The sequence below is a fragment of the Echinococcus granulosus genome (genome assembly GCF_000524195.1).
Source record: "Echinococcus granulosus chromosome Unknown EG_S00022, whole genome shotgun sequence".
Classification (NCBI taxonomy): Eukaryota; Metazoa; Platyhelminthes; class Cestoda; order Cyclophyllidea; family Taeniidae; genus Echinococcus; species Echinococcus granulosus.
In genome coordinates this window covers 205,523-220,849 of record NW_020170402.1, presented here as the reverse complement: position 1 = coordinate 220,849, position 15,327 = coordinate 205,523, and the positions used below count along the sequence as shown (strand labels likewise).

The 15,327-nt window shown below is 42.7% G+C and overlaps 1 protein-coding gene across 1 annotated transcript; it reads left to right on the top strand. All coding sequences in view use genetic code 11, as the record gives it.

Moving 5' to 3' along the window:
- Positions 1-4,857: 4,857 nt before the first annotated feature.
- Positions 4,858-14,980, top strand: EGR_03883 (hypothetical protein; the record flags this gene model as incomplete). The annotated part of the gene is made up of 7 exons (XM_024493132.1): positions 4,858-4,892; positions 4,957-5,035; positions 6,288-6,671; positions 6,973-7,118; positions 12,608-12,667; positions 14,619-14,795; positions 14,842-14,980. The coding sequence occupies 7 exons, from the start codon at positions 4,858-4,860 to the stop codon at positions 14,978-14,980; spliced, it is 1,020 nt and encodes a 339-aa protein (XP_024352404.1).
- Between the last annotated feature and the right edge of the window lie 347 nt (positions 14,981-15,327).

Genomic DNA, 15,327 nt, shown 5'->3' with positions numbered 1-15,327 from the left:
TTACAGACAAAATTACTTTTTTCAATTGAATAGTCTGGAAAATTTCGCACATCTTTTAGCATAAGCGTTATGGGGAGAAATTCCATCTATTTTTAGTCAGCTTATGCTATTTTAGCGATCTAATGTAACTTGCCAAGACTTCCCTGAAGGCGAAAGAGGCCATGATACTCGGACAGAGTATGTACTGCTGGACTACAGAATGGCCTTGGGGGTTACTGGCATGACTGAGAGGCCCGGCGATCCGGCAAACTTAAAGTAGAGGAACCCTTAAGTGGCCCGTTACTAGATTGGAGAATTTGAAAAACAAAGTAGTGCATAGCTCTCCCTCTTCCTTCCTAAATGTCGTGCTCGACGTAACCTTTGGTCAACCTCCAGCGTCAGTCACCACAATATAGCCAGTGATGTAAGAAAAGCAACAACCACGAACCAACCTTGCCAAGCTTTGAATTTCCATGTAACTGAGAATATACTAAACCACGTCGTCACAGATTTTTCTTGGCAGTACCGGTAGACTAGGCGTTTCATTCTGTAAAGGAACTGTATTAAGGGACGGGGCATCGTGCTGGCCATCACTCGTTTCTATCGTTAGTCGTTCGAAAACTGACCCAAAAGCAGGATCATATGACAAAGAATGAGGTTTGACATGGTGTCATGGAGATAGGATTTTGCGTCTATTGTTCGTTACCACTTGGTTTTCACTTTAGTGCTACCCAGCCATGTATCTATCTGGATTCTACCCAGATACTAGAGAAGTGGTGAAGGTATCGCGAATTTGCTTCATTGACGTCTGTACATGGCTAGTTTTACATCGGTTTTAATAACATTCCTGTAGAACACGGGGATGGGGTAGTTGCCGAAGATGGATGTCATTTCAGATCTTCAGCTAGAGTTCGCCACATATTCTCCTGTCCGCAGTTTATCCTCCACTTAGCGGTAGAAATCAAAATATTTGTCCTTTAGGATTTGGTTTGCTTTCCGCTGCCACCAGTGTAGTACACCGAGACTTTTATGAAGACGGAAGAAGACATAATACTCGGGCAGACTATGTAGTTTTGATCCACAGAAAGGATTATGGCTACCAGCGTGTCCCAGGGTCCAACGAGTCAGGCAAAGATGCAATGAAGTGGTCTCAAATTGACCCCGTTACCAGAACAGAGATTTAAACAAACAACCAAAGCATGACAATACGCTTGTAATAGGCGCTGCATGTTTTGTTAGGATATTTGACTTCTCTGGTACTTCTGGCTTCTTAAGCCTTGGCCTTCTGCCCATACCCACTGCTGCTCAGCTCTTCTGGGTGATGCTAGTAAACCTTCTCCCACAACAACACCTTATTACCCCGTTAGAGGGGATTGGAAACCCTACATGCTTGATTAAGTTGAACCAAACCGCAGTCTGATGATCGCATACCGAAATTTGAGTGGCTGTATTAATGGGGACTCACAACAGAAGGGCGGTCAATGTAGCTTTTCCCCTTGACGGTCACTCTAATCTCGTATTCCGTGTGGCGATAACAAGCAAAAGAACCATAAAACTGTTGCTAAAGAGCAAAGAGAACTTTGTTTCACTTATAGTTTCTGTGGTCGTCCCCTAGCCACTGAACTTAAAGGACCCCTCTAATCGCGCAGTATGTAACCAAATATTTAGGAAGGAAGTAATTACTCCTATGGTGACTATTAGAGGGACATATTGTAGGTGCAAATGAGAGATGTGCATTCACAATTTTCCCATGATTGATGGATCTCACACATAAAAAATTCCTCTTAATGGCAGATGCAGCAGTAGCAGCACCGGAACACTAAATTGTCCTGTTCCTATTGGTGTTATAAATCCTCCCAAATCTAAAGTGGAATTCTATCGGACGTTCATAGGATGCTCTCTTCCATCACCCTATGGATTGTATTCCAAGTGGAGGCGAAAGTGAATAACTCTATTGTCCCATGCTGTCCGCCACAAAGTCCTAGTTAAGCACCTCTGGGTGGCCATTTGAAACTTCACAGATTTTTTTAATGTCAAATATATTGAGCATTCTAGTTACTTGAGTCAGCTCCTAATCCATGCTGCGCGGTTCCTAGTATTTCAAAAGGTTCAAACCCCACCTTACGCCTTTGTAATCGCCTCAAGACTCCCTCTGTCATTCGGTGTGTTTACGAGGTAGATTGGATCTAGCTTATGAATGCTTACTACAACCTCACCCTTATTAAAAACGATCTGAGCGTTGGGCAGTTAATGAAAGTTTAGAATATTCCGAAAGGTTCAGCAATCAGAAGCCATTTCTCTCAATACACAACCAAGGATATCGTTAAAAATGAAGGCTCTAATCTGGGTTCGACCTTAATAATGTGAATGGTGCTTTACTAGACATTTCAGCCTCAAGTGAATCCATCTCCAAAACACAAAGTTAGGGTTTGCTCAGATCATCCCCTATTGTCTTTCTTCCAACTATTCTGTGTTGTCGACCTAAGGAAGTGCTTGGAATCCACTGTCATGCCCTGAAGGCTGCGACGCCCAGTGGAGGTAAAAGTGGTGAAGCTCTAAGTGGTCCATTGCCAAAGCAAAGAGGCAACTTGATGGGGAGGTTTGAGACGCCAACATTTTAGCACTTTAAGTTCCTTTTTTGAATCTCGTACTGGAAGGTCCTAGAAACGCTCACAAGATCTTTTAAGAGTCGTCAACATCTCTGGTCTCCTATCTGTTACTCGTCCGGGCCCACACATACTGTCCACCTTCTGCAAGAGGAAAGACCTCCGATCTGGGGTCTTTATCTTCTCAGGTCGTCTGTTTAGGAGCGAGGCAACATTCGAGCTCCCGTGCGTAAATAGCAGCTTATAACACCTTTGTGTAACAAAGTCCACCGGTTTTTCAGGTTTAAGGATCCACTTGAGATGAATCGGCATATCTGACATGCCATCATTTGGCCTTGCTACTAATTCATATGTAGAATTGGATAAACGCAACCGCTTTGACTGCGGCAACTCCTAAGGTCTATTTCATAGCTTCTAATCTCCACGTTGGAGCAGGTTTGAGCCATGACCGGTTTATTTTAGACATGTTAACAACTTGTGCTTGGTTTTAATTTACCACACTCGGAAACTAATTAGTTTGTGTCTCCGGGTGTCTAGACTATGTTGACTGCAAATGAAAAACGCCAAAATCATAAAATTAATCCGAACACTTAAATTAACCGCGAATGCATGCTCTAGTGGACATAATTGAAATGTCGATGAAAAAAGCTCCAGCAGCTTCGGTGCCGCACTCACGAGACGCCTAAATATGTGGGAGAGAGAAAGAGAGGAAGTGAAGCTGGCATCGCAGACGGTAAATTATTGAAAGGCTGCGAAAGAGAACCTAAGTACCTAGGTGAATGTCTGAATATTGGTTCACCGTTCTTCCATGATCATCAAAACAGTTGCACTTGCGTGCGACGAAGTCTGGCGCCCTTGTCATGGCAAACACTTATGCGCGTTCACTCCACCTCTCGTTCTTCGAGCCTGTGTCTCAACTGCAAATATGAGGGTTGTAAAAAGAACACCACAAGTCTTCTAAATTAAAGCCAATCATATGATAAAAATCAAACATAAAGCGAATCTAAAGGAAAACAAGCCTTAGAAATCCATTTATTGTACTTATTTCAGTTCTCTGTGCAAATAATTCCGCCTACCTCCATTTCAAGCCCCTTCTTCCCAACTGTGTATCCTGTCTCGCATGTTATCATGTGGTCGCCTAAGGCTAATGACAAAATAAAGCAATAATTACCCTGAATTTGATGAAATGTCATCGAGGGGAGTCATACAATAGGGATGGGGCAGCATACCTCTCGCTCATCCTGGAGTAGCAGTCTTCTCACAGGCGAGGTTTAAGGTCTCGAGCTTTTTTGTAAAAGTGGTAATGGGGTTTTCTTCAGGCTGATTTGTTACCACCAGATGTCACCATTGTCGAGGCTTTTCAAGTACACTTTTGAGTTGTGCTGCATCGAATGGAAAGGTTTCGACTGTAGCAATCATTTAACAAACAACAAGAAATTCACGACCTTCAGTAAACTGTACACGTAAAGCAATTAATATGCCATGGAGGTAAAGTGATGCATGCCTTTAAAATGTGGGATAGCAGTTAGGGGACCGATTGGGGACAGTTAATGTCATGCTTGTTCACTTGATGAATGTTGGCACCCAGCATTCGTTTCTCAGCCCTAGTCAAGTAATCAAAATGCATTCCATTAATCCGTGTGACATCCGTTACCTCGGCGGCATTCCCCTATCTTCCAGCTGATATTGATGTTAATGCATTCGTCCATCACTAAATTAGGGCAAAATGTTGCGAACTTTCCACTATGACAAGTGAATGCTCAGTCGTTATCAGAGATTTAATATTACAGAATTCACGGGAAAGTGCTTTGAGATGCAAGACTTATTTCCACCCAGTTAGTTTTCCACTAAATACTACTAAAATGTCTTTTTATCTCCACAACCATAGCTGCGTTTTAGGCCAGGAGACCAATGTTTTAATCGCTTAAGTCCTTCTTTGGCATTATTAAAGTTTACTCTATATCTGCCAAATTTGGTATTCTACATTGTGGCTAACATATTGGCTTCTAATGAAACTATCTTGCCAACCTTCATTACCACTCAGGTTCCTAAAAGTTTGCTAATTTTACGATTAATTTCCACAAAGACTAAATTATTCAAAGCATTGTTGCTTAAATTTTAAAGGTGGTGAAATTTTTTCCACATCCACTGCCAATAGCATTACCCTTTACAGCATATCAAAATTCCGACCAATGACCTTACTCATTGATTTTGCTGTCACCGGGTGTTTGACAATATTTTGAGGCAGGACTATCATCATTTCTGGTTATTTATGGCCAGTCAATTGTTCATTAGACATCATTTAAGGTTTGGTTCATGTTCTGCTGAAAAGTGGAACAGTCCTTCTATGCTTTTGGGACTTTTAATGAAGATTTTGTAATCCTCGAGACTTTTGCCTAATTTGTTGCATGGAAGTATGGATGAAGCTATGCATATCCAGACAAATTCTAGTAAAACTCATCTTGAATTTAACTGCTAAAACACTTTCAGCTTGTTGATGTAGCTCAGCTTTTCATGGGAACTTATAAGAAAAGCGGCAATTAACAGCCTCGATCAAGACATTTATGTCTGCAATTTTCCACCATTGTTTTAGTTTATTTACGGCTCCATCATTAATAATACTCAAGCCGCCTGGATCTTAGCCGTATTTGAGACTTAGAGGGCGAAAGAAGAGCAGAAGGCTACTAGCATGGCCTGCAGGCCATGCCACCCAGAAGGAGTATAACAGAGAAGCCTTCAGTACCACGTAGAGCTAACGGAAGAGTTTAACGAACAAATCAAATCATTACATAGCCCCGTCTCCTATGTTGAGTGTCGTCCCCGGCGCTGCCCTTGGTCAGTCTTCTGCATCGGCCATCACAATGTAGTCGGCGTTGCAAGAAAAATTGCCCAAGAATCAAGCTCGCTAATCATTGAATTTGCGCGCAGCTGAGACGATTTCTGCCTGCAATGTCACTGATCCTCCTTGACCATCCAACAGGATTCAAAGTTTTGCCTTTTAATGGAAGTGAAATGAGAGAAGGGCCATGTGCTTGTCATCCTAAATGCTTATCGCTAGTCGTGGAAATACTAGCCTAAAAGCTGACGGTCTTTAAAGTACTGGCGTGAAAATGAGGTTTCGCATCTGTTCCTCCCATCAAATTGTCCTCTTGTCAGTGCTTCCCAACTGTCTACTAATTTGGGTCCTGTACAGCTAGAAGAGAGGTGGAGGAGGTATCGCGTGTACACTTCATTTACATCGTTATCTATGTACTATAGGTAGCTTTGCAACGAACTTTCCCGGATGTATCACGGCTATCGTGGCTTCAATTATTAATAGCTTTTCTGCAGAATAGGGCACTAAAGTAGTTGAAGAAGGTAGAGGTCATTTTCAGCCATTCTGTTAGGGGTCATCACGGACTATCCTATCCGCAGCACATGCTCTTCTTTCGACACGTCAAGGTTTGGCTTTTAGGACTGGAAATCATGAATACTATTCTTTAGGGTAAGATTCGCTTTCCGCTCCATTAGTCTTCCCTGAAGTAGAATGTAAACATAATACTATATCTGAATATGCACTGTCTACGTGGAGAAGGACCGAAGGCCATGCTGCCTGGTAAAAGTACAAAAGCGGAGCCTTAAGTGCCCGAGAAACCAGGAATGGAAAATTTAAACGAAGAACCATTGTATTATGTTTGAATAAAATTGTGTCTTATTATAAAGACACAAGATTTAAACATGTGTTTAAACTTTTTTATGAATTACTTTATTTCTCAGCATAGTTCTGGTTCTTTAGAAACTTTACCAACATCTGCTGTTAATTCATCTGTAACGAGACTTTTGAAGGGGATCGCTGCCCTTCTTTTCTCAGCCTATAACAAAAATCTGATAAATAATTCATTCGACCAGTTAAAACCAAACCATTCTGCGCTTAGTTTAAGAAAATCGAATGCCCTTATTCATCAGAGTAAAAGGAAGGGAAGGAGGAAAAGGAGGAGGCCGAGGTGGAAGAGGAGGAAGAAAATTGGATTGCCTACCGTTAGCCTCTGGCTCGACGCCATCTTAGAGCCAATGGTTAAAAAAATCGTCAAAACTCGTTTTTTTTTTGTAAGTTAAGGGCAAATTTCACCACATTAATTCAACATTCCTCTTTAGTTTTAGATGCAGAATTGAATAGACCACTCAGGGGACCTAACAGTAAAACCTTTTGTAATGAATTGGCCTTTTCCCCATTCCACTTTGGAGAATGAGGCATAATATGCAGCGAAACGACAACCAAGACAGAGGTGATGTCACCAGCCACGTCTATAACAAGTCACGGAGCTTAGTGGTGTATTAAGGCGAATGTTACTCTTCCTCTCATGTCACTTATATCAAAGAATTCTGATGCAATTTCTTCGTAGTTTAGACCCATTCACCTTTTTTTATCAAGTATAATGAAGCAAATGTACCTTTTTCAATCAAAATGAACAAGAGCAACCTAGAAGTTGTCGAAGATTTTTTTATCTCTTACACCCCACATCAAATTGACTATACTTTTATTAGGTTACGAAAGTAATAAAGTTCACCAAGGGATCCAAATCAGCAGAATACCTGCAAGTGGGTAGGCAGTGCTGCAATGAGAACAAAGTGGCAAGTGGAAAAAGACGCGAAGACTTTTGCCTATGAACCTACTTCAAATCCTGTCCTCTATTAAATAACTCTGTTTTTAGTCCAATGCTCTCACGACTAGCGATGGAGGTACAAGATGGCCTGCACATGCCCCTTTCAAAATACAGTTGCCAAATTGTTGGGAGAGATTGGTGATGTTAATTTCATATATCGTCTTAGTTGCATACAAAATCGGTGACTGGCTCTGTTGGTTCGTGACTGTTTCTCCTTGCAGCACCGATTACGTTGTGATTGACGATACGGGACGATGAACAAGGGGAACTCCGAGGACGCCAGTTAGGGGAAGAGAGGGCTAAGTAATGCTTCTATTGCTTATTTTACTTTTCTGTTTTGTTTCTCCGGCACTTAAGGCTTTGCGAGTGTACTTTTGCTAGGCGGCATGGCCTTTTTGTCACGACACTATCCCCCCTCAGCCCTTCTGTACATCGGCAATACATATTCTGCCCGAGTACCATGACTTCTTTCGTCTTTAGTGAAGTCTCGGGGCCCTACAATGGCCTGCATACTAAATAAAGACAAACAAGAACCATTTTTTCTAAATAATCTTCTTTTCAATGGTGCAGTCACCTTACAGCCCTCATTAGTGTTTGTCTTCAAGAGGTCGACATCTACTCATAAACACTGGAAGCGAGCTAAAGAACGGGCTAGTTTAGTATCATTTCACATTCCCTTGCAATGACAGTACTGTGGCAATTTCTCCACTTATTACTGCGTCAATGAAGACTTTCTGAAGATAGAGTCAAAGTGGGGATTCATTGTCTGCGGGTGGAGAAGCCTGAAGTGGCTAGTTCAAGGGTCCATTGTATCCACCTCATTAAACATTCCCCCTGCTGCCATCTTTAAATGATGCTGGAAGGATCAAATTTTGAACTAGCAAAAGAATCTGAATGAGGACCATTGAAGTCCTCAGCTGTCATAGTTTGTCCCCAGACATAATTGTCACCAACGTCCAAAAGTTGCCGCGTACTAGCGTTCCTACCTTTACGAAGGGTTACTATTGATGGCCTAAGGCTGTTTTTATAGTTGAGGACTTTTCTGAGTCGAGACGGGACATACTTGGTAAACTGCCTCTGATTGTGAAATGGAAAGTACCGCGGTGGTGGATTAAGAAGTTGACCACACCCGACTCTACTTCCTTAAAATTAGGGGAATTAATAGATTTGAAGACACTCTTCCGAATATAGACCTCTGAGGGACGTCGGCGAACATGGACGTCCGGCGTGTCCTATTGTCAGTCATTAATGCACAGGGCGCCTTCTCTTGACTAAAGTTTTCTGGCATGATTTGACAGCAAAACCCAAAGTAGCCGATGACTCACGCCTCTGATCAGCTTGGGCAAGTGTCCAGACTAACTAAGGGGTAGCATTTGTCAGGGTACACGGGCTATCGCCTGAGGGGTGTACTGAAATGGTCATAAATAATTCTTGTGGAAGAATTCAAGCAAAGTTTCCGGAAATCTTGTAGACACTGCCATCATGAACTCCATCTTCCCGGTGGAATGAATGGAATGTAAGTCTCAAGGTACAGTAGTCTGGTCCACGGCTTTGAGTAATCTCCGTGAGCCTTCGTTTGTATGTCGATTCAAGGCTATAGCAATGAAAGCAGGGTGAAATGGTAACACCTTTTTATTCCACAAATTAGATGACCTAATTGAATCGGTAACGGCCATGAGAGGAGTCTTTCACACGTACTTGCTTCTTCAGCAGTAGCATGTTGAGGCGATCAACATGCAGAACAAAAATGGCACTGAGTTGTTGGAAAGCATAAAAATACGTAGCTAGTGCATCAATCCATCACTAAACCGTTGCAGTGAGGGATTTTGCCTAATAAATTTTTAGGATTATATTTGAACGCGAAAGGTAGGGTTTCCTTAAGCGCCTGAGAATAGCTACGTTCAGCTCAGCTAAGATCAAATCCACGAAAAGGGAAAGTCGCTGTGCTCTAGCACGGCGCTAATTCCCATTCGAGGGACATCTGTGATAAAGGCTGATGGTACCTACGGGGAAAAGGAACGCCAAACAACTTACGAAGCATGAACATTTAAAGTGCTTTTGAGTTGCTTCTTCGTATACGTCAGATTGGCCGATTGAGGGCTAAATGAAGAATTTCGTTAGACCAGTAGACTTAAGTTTGTAAGTTAGAGTTTCTCCTTTACGGATGACTCATGTTATCCACGTCTTCGATATACGACAAACAGACCGGATGCGCCCTTGTCAAGCACGTGACACTGGCATTTTGAAATCGGCGAGTCCGCGCAGCGGCATGACTTACGATTTCTTCGAGGGTTTTGTAGCATTTAAATTCCCCGTAAATACGCGCTTGTGTTAGCGTTCCAGCCACTTTTAATTACAATTGCATAGAATCATCAGCTCTGTAGGCACAGTCTTCAAACAGATTAAAAATGGGGATCCAGCTCTGGGGTGATCAACTTAAGCAACCTACTTGTCACGGAGACGGATCGTTTCCTAGTCAACAGGATTACTACAAGATGCTCAAGACGAAATTTGAAGTATAAAGTTTCTGCTATCGGAATTCTCTTTTCGTACGGGTGCTAATTTAAAGTTTTCAGGCTGCATGTTTGTTAGTAAAGTGTTCTGAAAGTGATAACTTCCTTCTTAGCGTATGCACATCGTACCCGATAGCTCAGAACTTCCACCTGACGAGAATTTGCTTCAAAATTTTAAATTTTCAACACGGCTTGTCTTTTTCCTAGCCAAATAGCACTATGGAGTTAGGAAGCCTCTAGTCCAAAACTACTTATGCGCTGTAGTAAGCGAAACTGGGGCCGAATTGTACTTGACATAAGCGTTTATTCCTGGTGGTAATGCGATTACACAACAGCAACCAAGGAAACCAGATATCACTGATGGCCGAATAACTGACAGTCTCCTAAAAATCTGGTTAGAAGATCTGACCAGTTCATTGCACAGTGTCGTCACTAGGTGTTCATGCATCTAGACGAGTCAGTTTTGTGGAATAAAGTGGGTAGTTTGTGATGCATTAAAAGACGCTCATTGATTTGATTATAAATAAACCCTTTAGCTTTATCACCAGTGAAAATGTTAGTCATTTTGAGATTTGTACCTAATGCGTTGAGAGGCCACTAGCATGACCCGGGAGTTAAGCCGTACAGCGGAAGTACAAAAGCGGGGATTTTAAGTGCTCGTGTAACCAAAATAAGGCGTTAAACAAACAGTCAAAGTATTACTTAGAGGCCACTCCTCCTGAGCGATGTACCCGACGCTCCCCTTGGTTAACCTCCCGCGTCGGCCACCACAACATAATCGGTGTTGTCGACAAATGCCCATGATCCAACCATGCCAGCCATCAATTTTGCGTGCATCTGAGAAGGCACTTGACTGCAACATCACTGATTCCTCTTTACAATTCTACTAGATCTGGGATTCCGTCCCGTTCCTGACCTGTGTTGGAGGAAGGGGAACTATGCTGGCTGGTCTATAGTTAGGCATTAGAACGGCGACCTAAAAACAGTCAGTGCTTCAGTGCTGCCCAGCCATGTCTGACAGGTCTCCATACAGCTAGCAGAGGTAAAGGAGATTTGGTGTGTTCACCTAATTAGCATCTTTATGCAGGTACCGTAGACAGCTCCGTAATGTACTTTTTAGGTGATTTTACAGCTACTGTAGCTTCAGTTGTCACTACCAGTCCTACAGGACACGGGGCTGTCAATAAAATTATCAAGAATCCACGTTTACCTACGTTACTCAACTGGGTGCGGGGGGTGAGGATCAGTTCACTCTTGATAGTAAAAACTGTAAAATTTGTAAACAGCCTGGATATTCCACACCAACTTGATACTGTTTAGACAACCTCGAAGACCACAAACAGGCTGGGATCTGGACCTGTGAGAAATTAAAGATCCCTACAAACATCGAATAGTCACAAATCAGCTCCAAATGGAGGAGGCTATGCAGTTAGCCTAAATTATAGCCTTCAGCTTGAATTCTAATGATGAAAAGCGGATCTAAAATCAGCTAACTAACCACCTTGTAAGAAATATCTCCTAATTGACCAGTTCTTTCAGGTTCAAAATGCAGCTTTATTTGCTTATATTCCATCGAAATAAACACTAGGGAAAGAAGCTAAGATGGACGAATTCATTTTAATCCGAAAGTCAGCAAAAAAGGAGAAAAAGACTATTCTTCCCCCTGCATTTGAATGGGATATGCGTGAAAGGAATACTGCAACGATTTCTATTGAAGGTGGAAGTCTTCACACGCAATAACACTCCATTTTAGGTCAAATCCATTCAGACGATGCATTCACTTTGCTACTGTTTACACGAATGACTCACAGCCTGGGTCGCTGTGTCGACACGGGGTCAGGACTGCAGTGCCTGCCAAAAGCTTAACCTAAACCACTGTCACAAAATCTTGATTACCCTTTCACAATAGTGGAATACAAAAATGAAGCCGTCTCGGTTTATCAGCCCCTAGGATAAGAGAGTGGTCCACCAGCAGTCGTCTAACACGCTTGGAGAGGATTACTTTGTACGCTGAGTTTCAGGGCCAAATGTGGTCAGCCACTGATCTAGAATTACTCTCCTGTAGCTCGTCTGGAGGGTCCACCACGGCTTGGACTATCGTTCGGTCCAAACTAAGGCTAACGCGTTGAAACCAGTCCTCTGAACGTGTCTTATCTCCAACAAAGAATCAACTTTCTAAACTCTAAGCCAAAATTTAACTCTTAGAGCTGGAGGATGGAATTAGAGTTAGAAAGTTCGTGACATGGACAGCATAACCACGGTATATACCAGTTTCTTAAATATTTAGTTTTGATTTTATTCCCCCCCCCCCCATCCACAATTTATTACCGTCCCCTTAATGCCACCCAGTCTTGCCCCTGCATCAATCCTTAAGCCCTGCAACCCAAGCCTTGTCGTGGTAGTAGCAGATCATTCATTTCATGTTGGCGCTTCACTTCAAAATTCCACTCGAGGTGGGGGCAGTTATCGAGGTGCAACATATTGCCTCCAAGAACGAAGCATAATGAATATCGTTTACTTCTCCTTTGGTCTATTCTTTTCTCCAAAAATAGAGTAAGTAGTTTGTAGTCCCCCTAATAAATTGCTTAACTGTTCCAGTTATGGTGCCTCGTAAATTTGCCAAGAAATACATTTCCGGCACACCATTTACTGGCCTTACACGGTACGTTGGGTCAAACCACTATGGTTAAGATCGAACTAATTCAAGGAAGCTAGAATGCGAGCTTTATTAACAGTTTAGCAGCTCATCCGAGACTACAAGCTCCTCACGCATACGCGGAGGAGGAAGTGGACCCACACCTCAGTGGCGCCAATTGTGTATCAAGTTGAACCGGTCATGGAGCTAAAACATTTTTTTTTTTGCTAGGTGCACTGGTGTATTTGTCTGGGTGTCTTGGTACGGTATTTTGACTAAAGCCACAAAAAAGTTAATGCTTCTACTCGGTTAAAGAAACGTGCACAGAGAGGTGGAGTTTTTCTCCTGCCTACATATTGGTCAGGGAACACATTTGTGTGGCCCGTTCAAAGGCACCTCTCAAGGTCACCTGCCCGAAAGGCTTATTGTGGTTGTATGCAAAGCAGAGCGCCTTATCAGATATGGCTGTAAACATAAGGACCCTAATTTATCTAAACTTGGGTCTCGATGCAGTGTCAAGAAGGTTGACAGGAAATCCAAAATTAAGAGGTGACACTTTCTACAAGACAGTTGTAACTGCCACTGTGTCCACATCAGAAAGATACCTACGGCGTCAGTTGAAAGTCAGAGAGCATTACGAATATGAAGGCTTTCGAGTAGGTTTGGAGAATGAATCCAACGAACACATGTCAAGTTTTGGGTCCCTAGAACTGTTTCGCTGTATAAGGTGACAAAGTACTTTCGTGTGACGCTTAACAATGATCATTCCAGTCCACAATTCTTACCAAACAGGACACAAGGTAGTGAAATCAACCATTACCACAAGTTCTCTCTCTGGGAGCAGGAATACAAGCCAATGGAGGAATGTAGAGGGTAAAAGTGAGGCGGTACCTTCACTCCTATCCCTAAAGTTCAAGGTCCCCCAAGGGAAATTTTTATTCTGTGAGATAAGGAGCATTGCGTTGCGGCATAGGAGTAGGCCTTTTTTAGGCTGATTCACGAGTCAGTTTACTAGCACACCTTCGAGTTCCATCACTTCTCAACGTTTAATTCTGCTGTTCGGTACACATACACACTAACAAAGCATCATTTTGTGGGAATGAATTGGTGTACACCTTGAAATTGTAGGGTGTCAGTGAGGGAAAGGTTTAGGAGCTACCTAGTGTAATACGTTGTGTACCTAATTCTCGGTTTTGGTAGCGGATCTCTTGAGGGCGCCGCCATAGTACCTTTACCGGCCGGTCTGACCTCGGGGCCATGCTAGCAGCCCCAATTCCTACCGTACGTAGACAATACATATTCTGCCCTAGTATTATTTTCTTTTTTCATATTAAGGGGGGTCACGGGGCACTACAGCGGCAACAACGGCAAGCAGCCCCGATCCTAAAGGACAATTACCCTGATCTCATTACTGGATGATTAACTTGACAGAAGTAGGGCATATACTACGAATGGGAGAATTCGTGACAATCTCTAACACAAGGGTTGAAAATACCGTCTACCTTCGACAACTACCCCAGGTCCCCATTCTGTAGGTAAACTATTAATAACCGAAGTGACAGAGCCGTGAGCCATCTGGAAAAGCTCGTTAGAGAGCTGGTCATTGTATCTGGATAATTATTTAAAAGAAATGAAAACAATACCTCCTTCACCTCCCTACTAGCTAAACGGGATCCAGACAGATAAATGGCTGAATAGCACTGAAGATAGAACAAAGTGTGAAGCAGAAATAGACGCGAAACCCTACCCCCATTAAGCTATTGTAAACTCCGTCCTTTATCGAATGACTGCTTTAGGAAAGTGTTCTTACAGCTGGCGATGGAAACGCGTGACAGGCAGCACATTCCCTCTTCCCAATAGACTTCCCTCAAAAGACGAAACTCCGGATTCTGTCAAATTACCAAGAGGGATCAGCGATGCTGTGGTCAAATATTTTCTCACTTGCACGTAATTCCGATGACTAGCGCAGTTAGTTTGTGGATGTTTTGCTTACAGCATTAATCATATCTTGATGGCTGATATGGGTAATTGACGAAGGAGAGTGACGGGGACGACGCTTAAAAGAGGAGAGAAGCTGTAGAATGCGTTATTTGTTCAGTTCTGGGTTTTAGTAAAGGGCTACTTAGGGGCTCCGCCATTGTGCCTCCGCCAGACGGCCTGGCCTCAGAGCCATGCCAGTAGCCCCAAGCCCGAGTAGACAACATATATTCTGCCCGAGTATATCGTCTCCTTTCGCCTTCAGGGAGGTCTTGAGGTACTACATCAATAATAGGATTGTATATTTAGCATACCTTGAAATACAAGACCCATTCTTCATCACCATCCAGCCGACTAGAAAACAATCTAAAAGGATGAGTTTTAATGACCCGAAAGAAGTGACATTTCAGCAAGTACTTGCTCCTCCTACAGCCCGTATGACGTAGGAGTGATTGAATAAAAATTTTGGTGTTATTATCTTTCTTTAGAACTCCCAATTTAAACCTCTCAAATTGCTTTATTTATAGCCCTGCTGTGAGGCGCTTGAAGCGCTGTAATGAAGCTGTAATAAGGCTTCACATAAAAGTGCATCCAGCCGAATTAAAAGGTGGAAATAAGGTTATTTAATGCTTTTAAATAGCCTTTCACAATGTCTGTCCAACATACGTGGGCTTATGCCTAAAAATAAGTTGGAGGTGTGTTTACCAACAACGGTTGGGACCATTTTTGCCTTAAATAGCAACCGATGCACTCCGCGTGCGCGCATGCTTGCACGGTCGTGTCAAATCTGTTGAAATGCTGATTTTACCCTACACTGTCAACTCTAAACTCGCTACCTACTTTTTCGACAGCTGAGGAATAAATCGCACCAAATAGTGAAAATACTGTTTCAGAATCGTAAAGAAATTTGGGAAGAGTTAAGAACTGACATTAAAGTGGATCACAGTAAAAAAATATTTGGCGCTGCGAGGCTT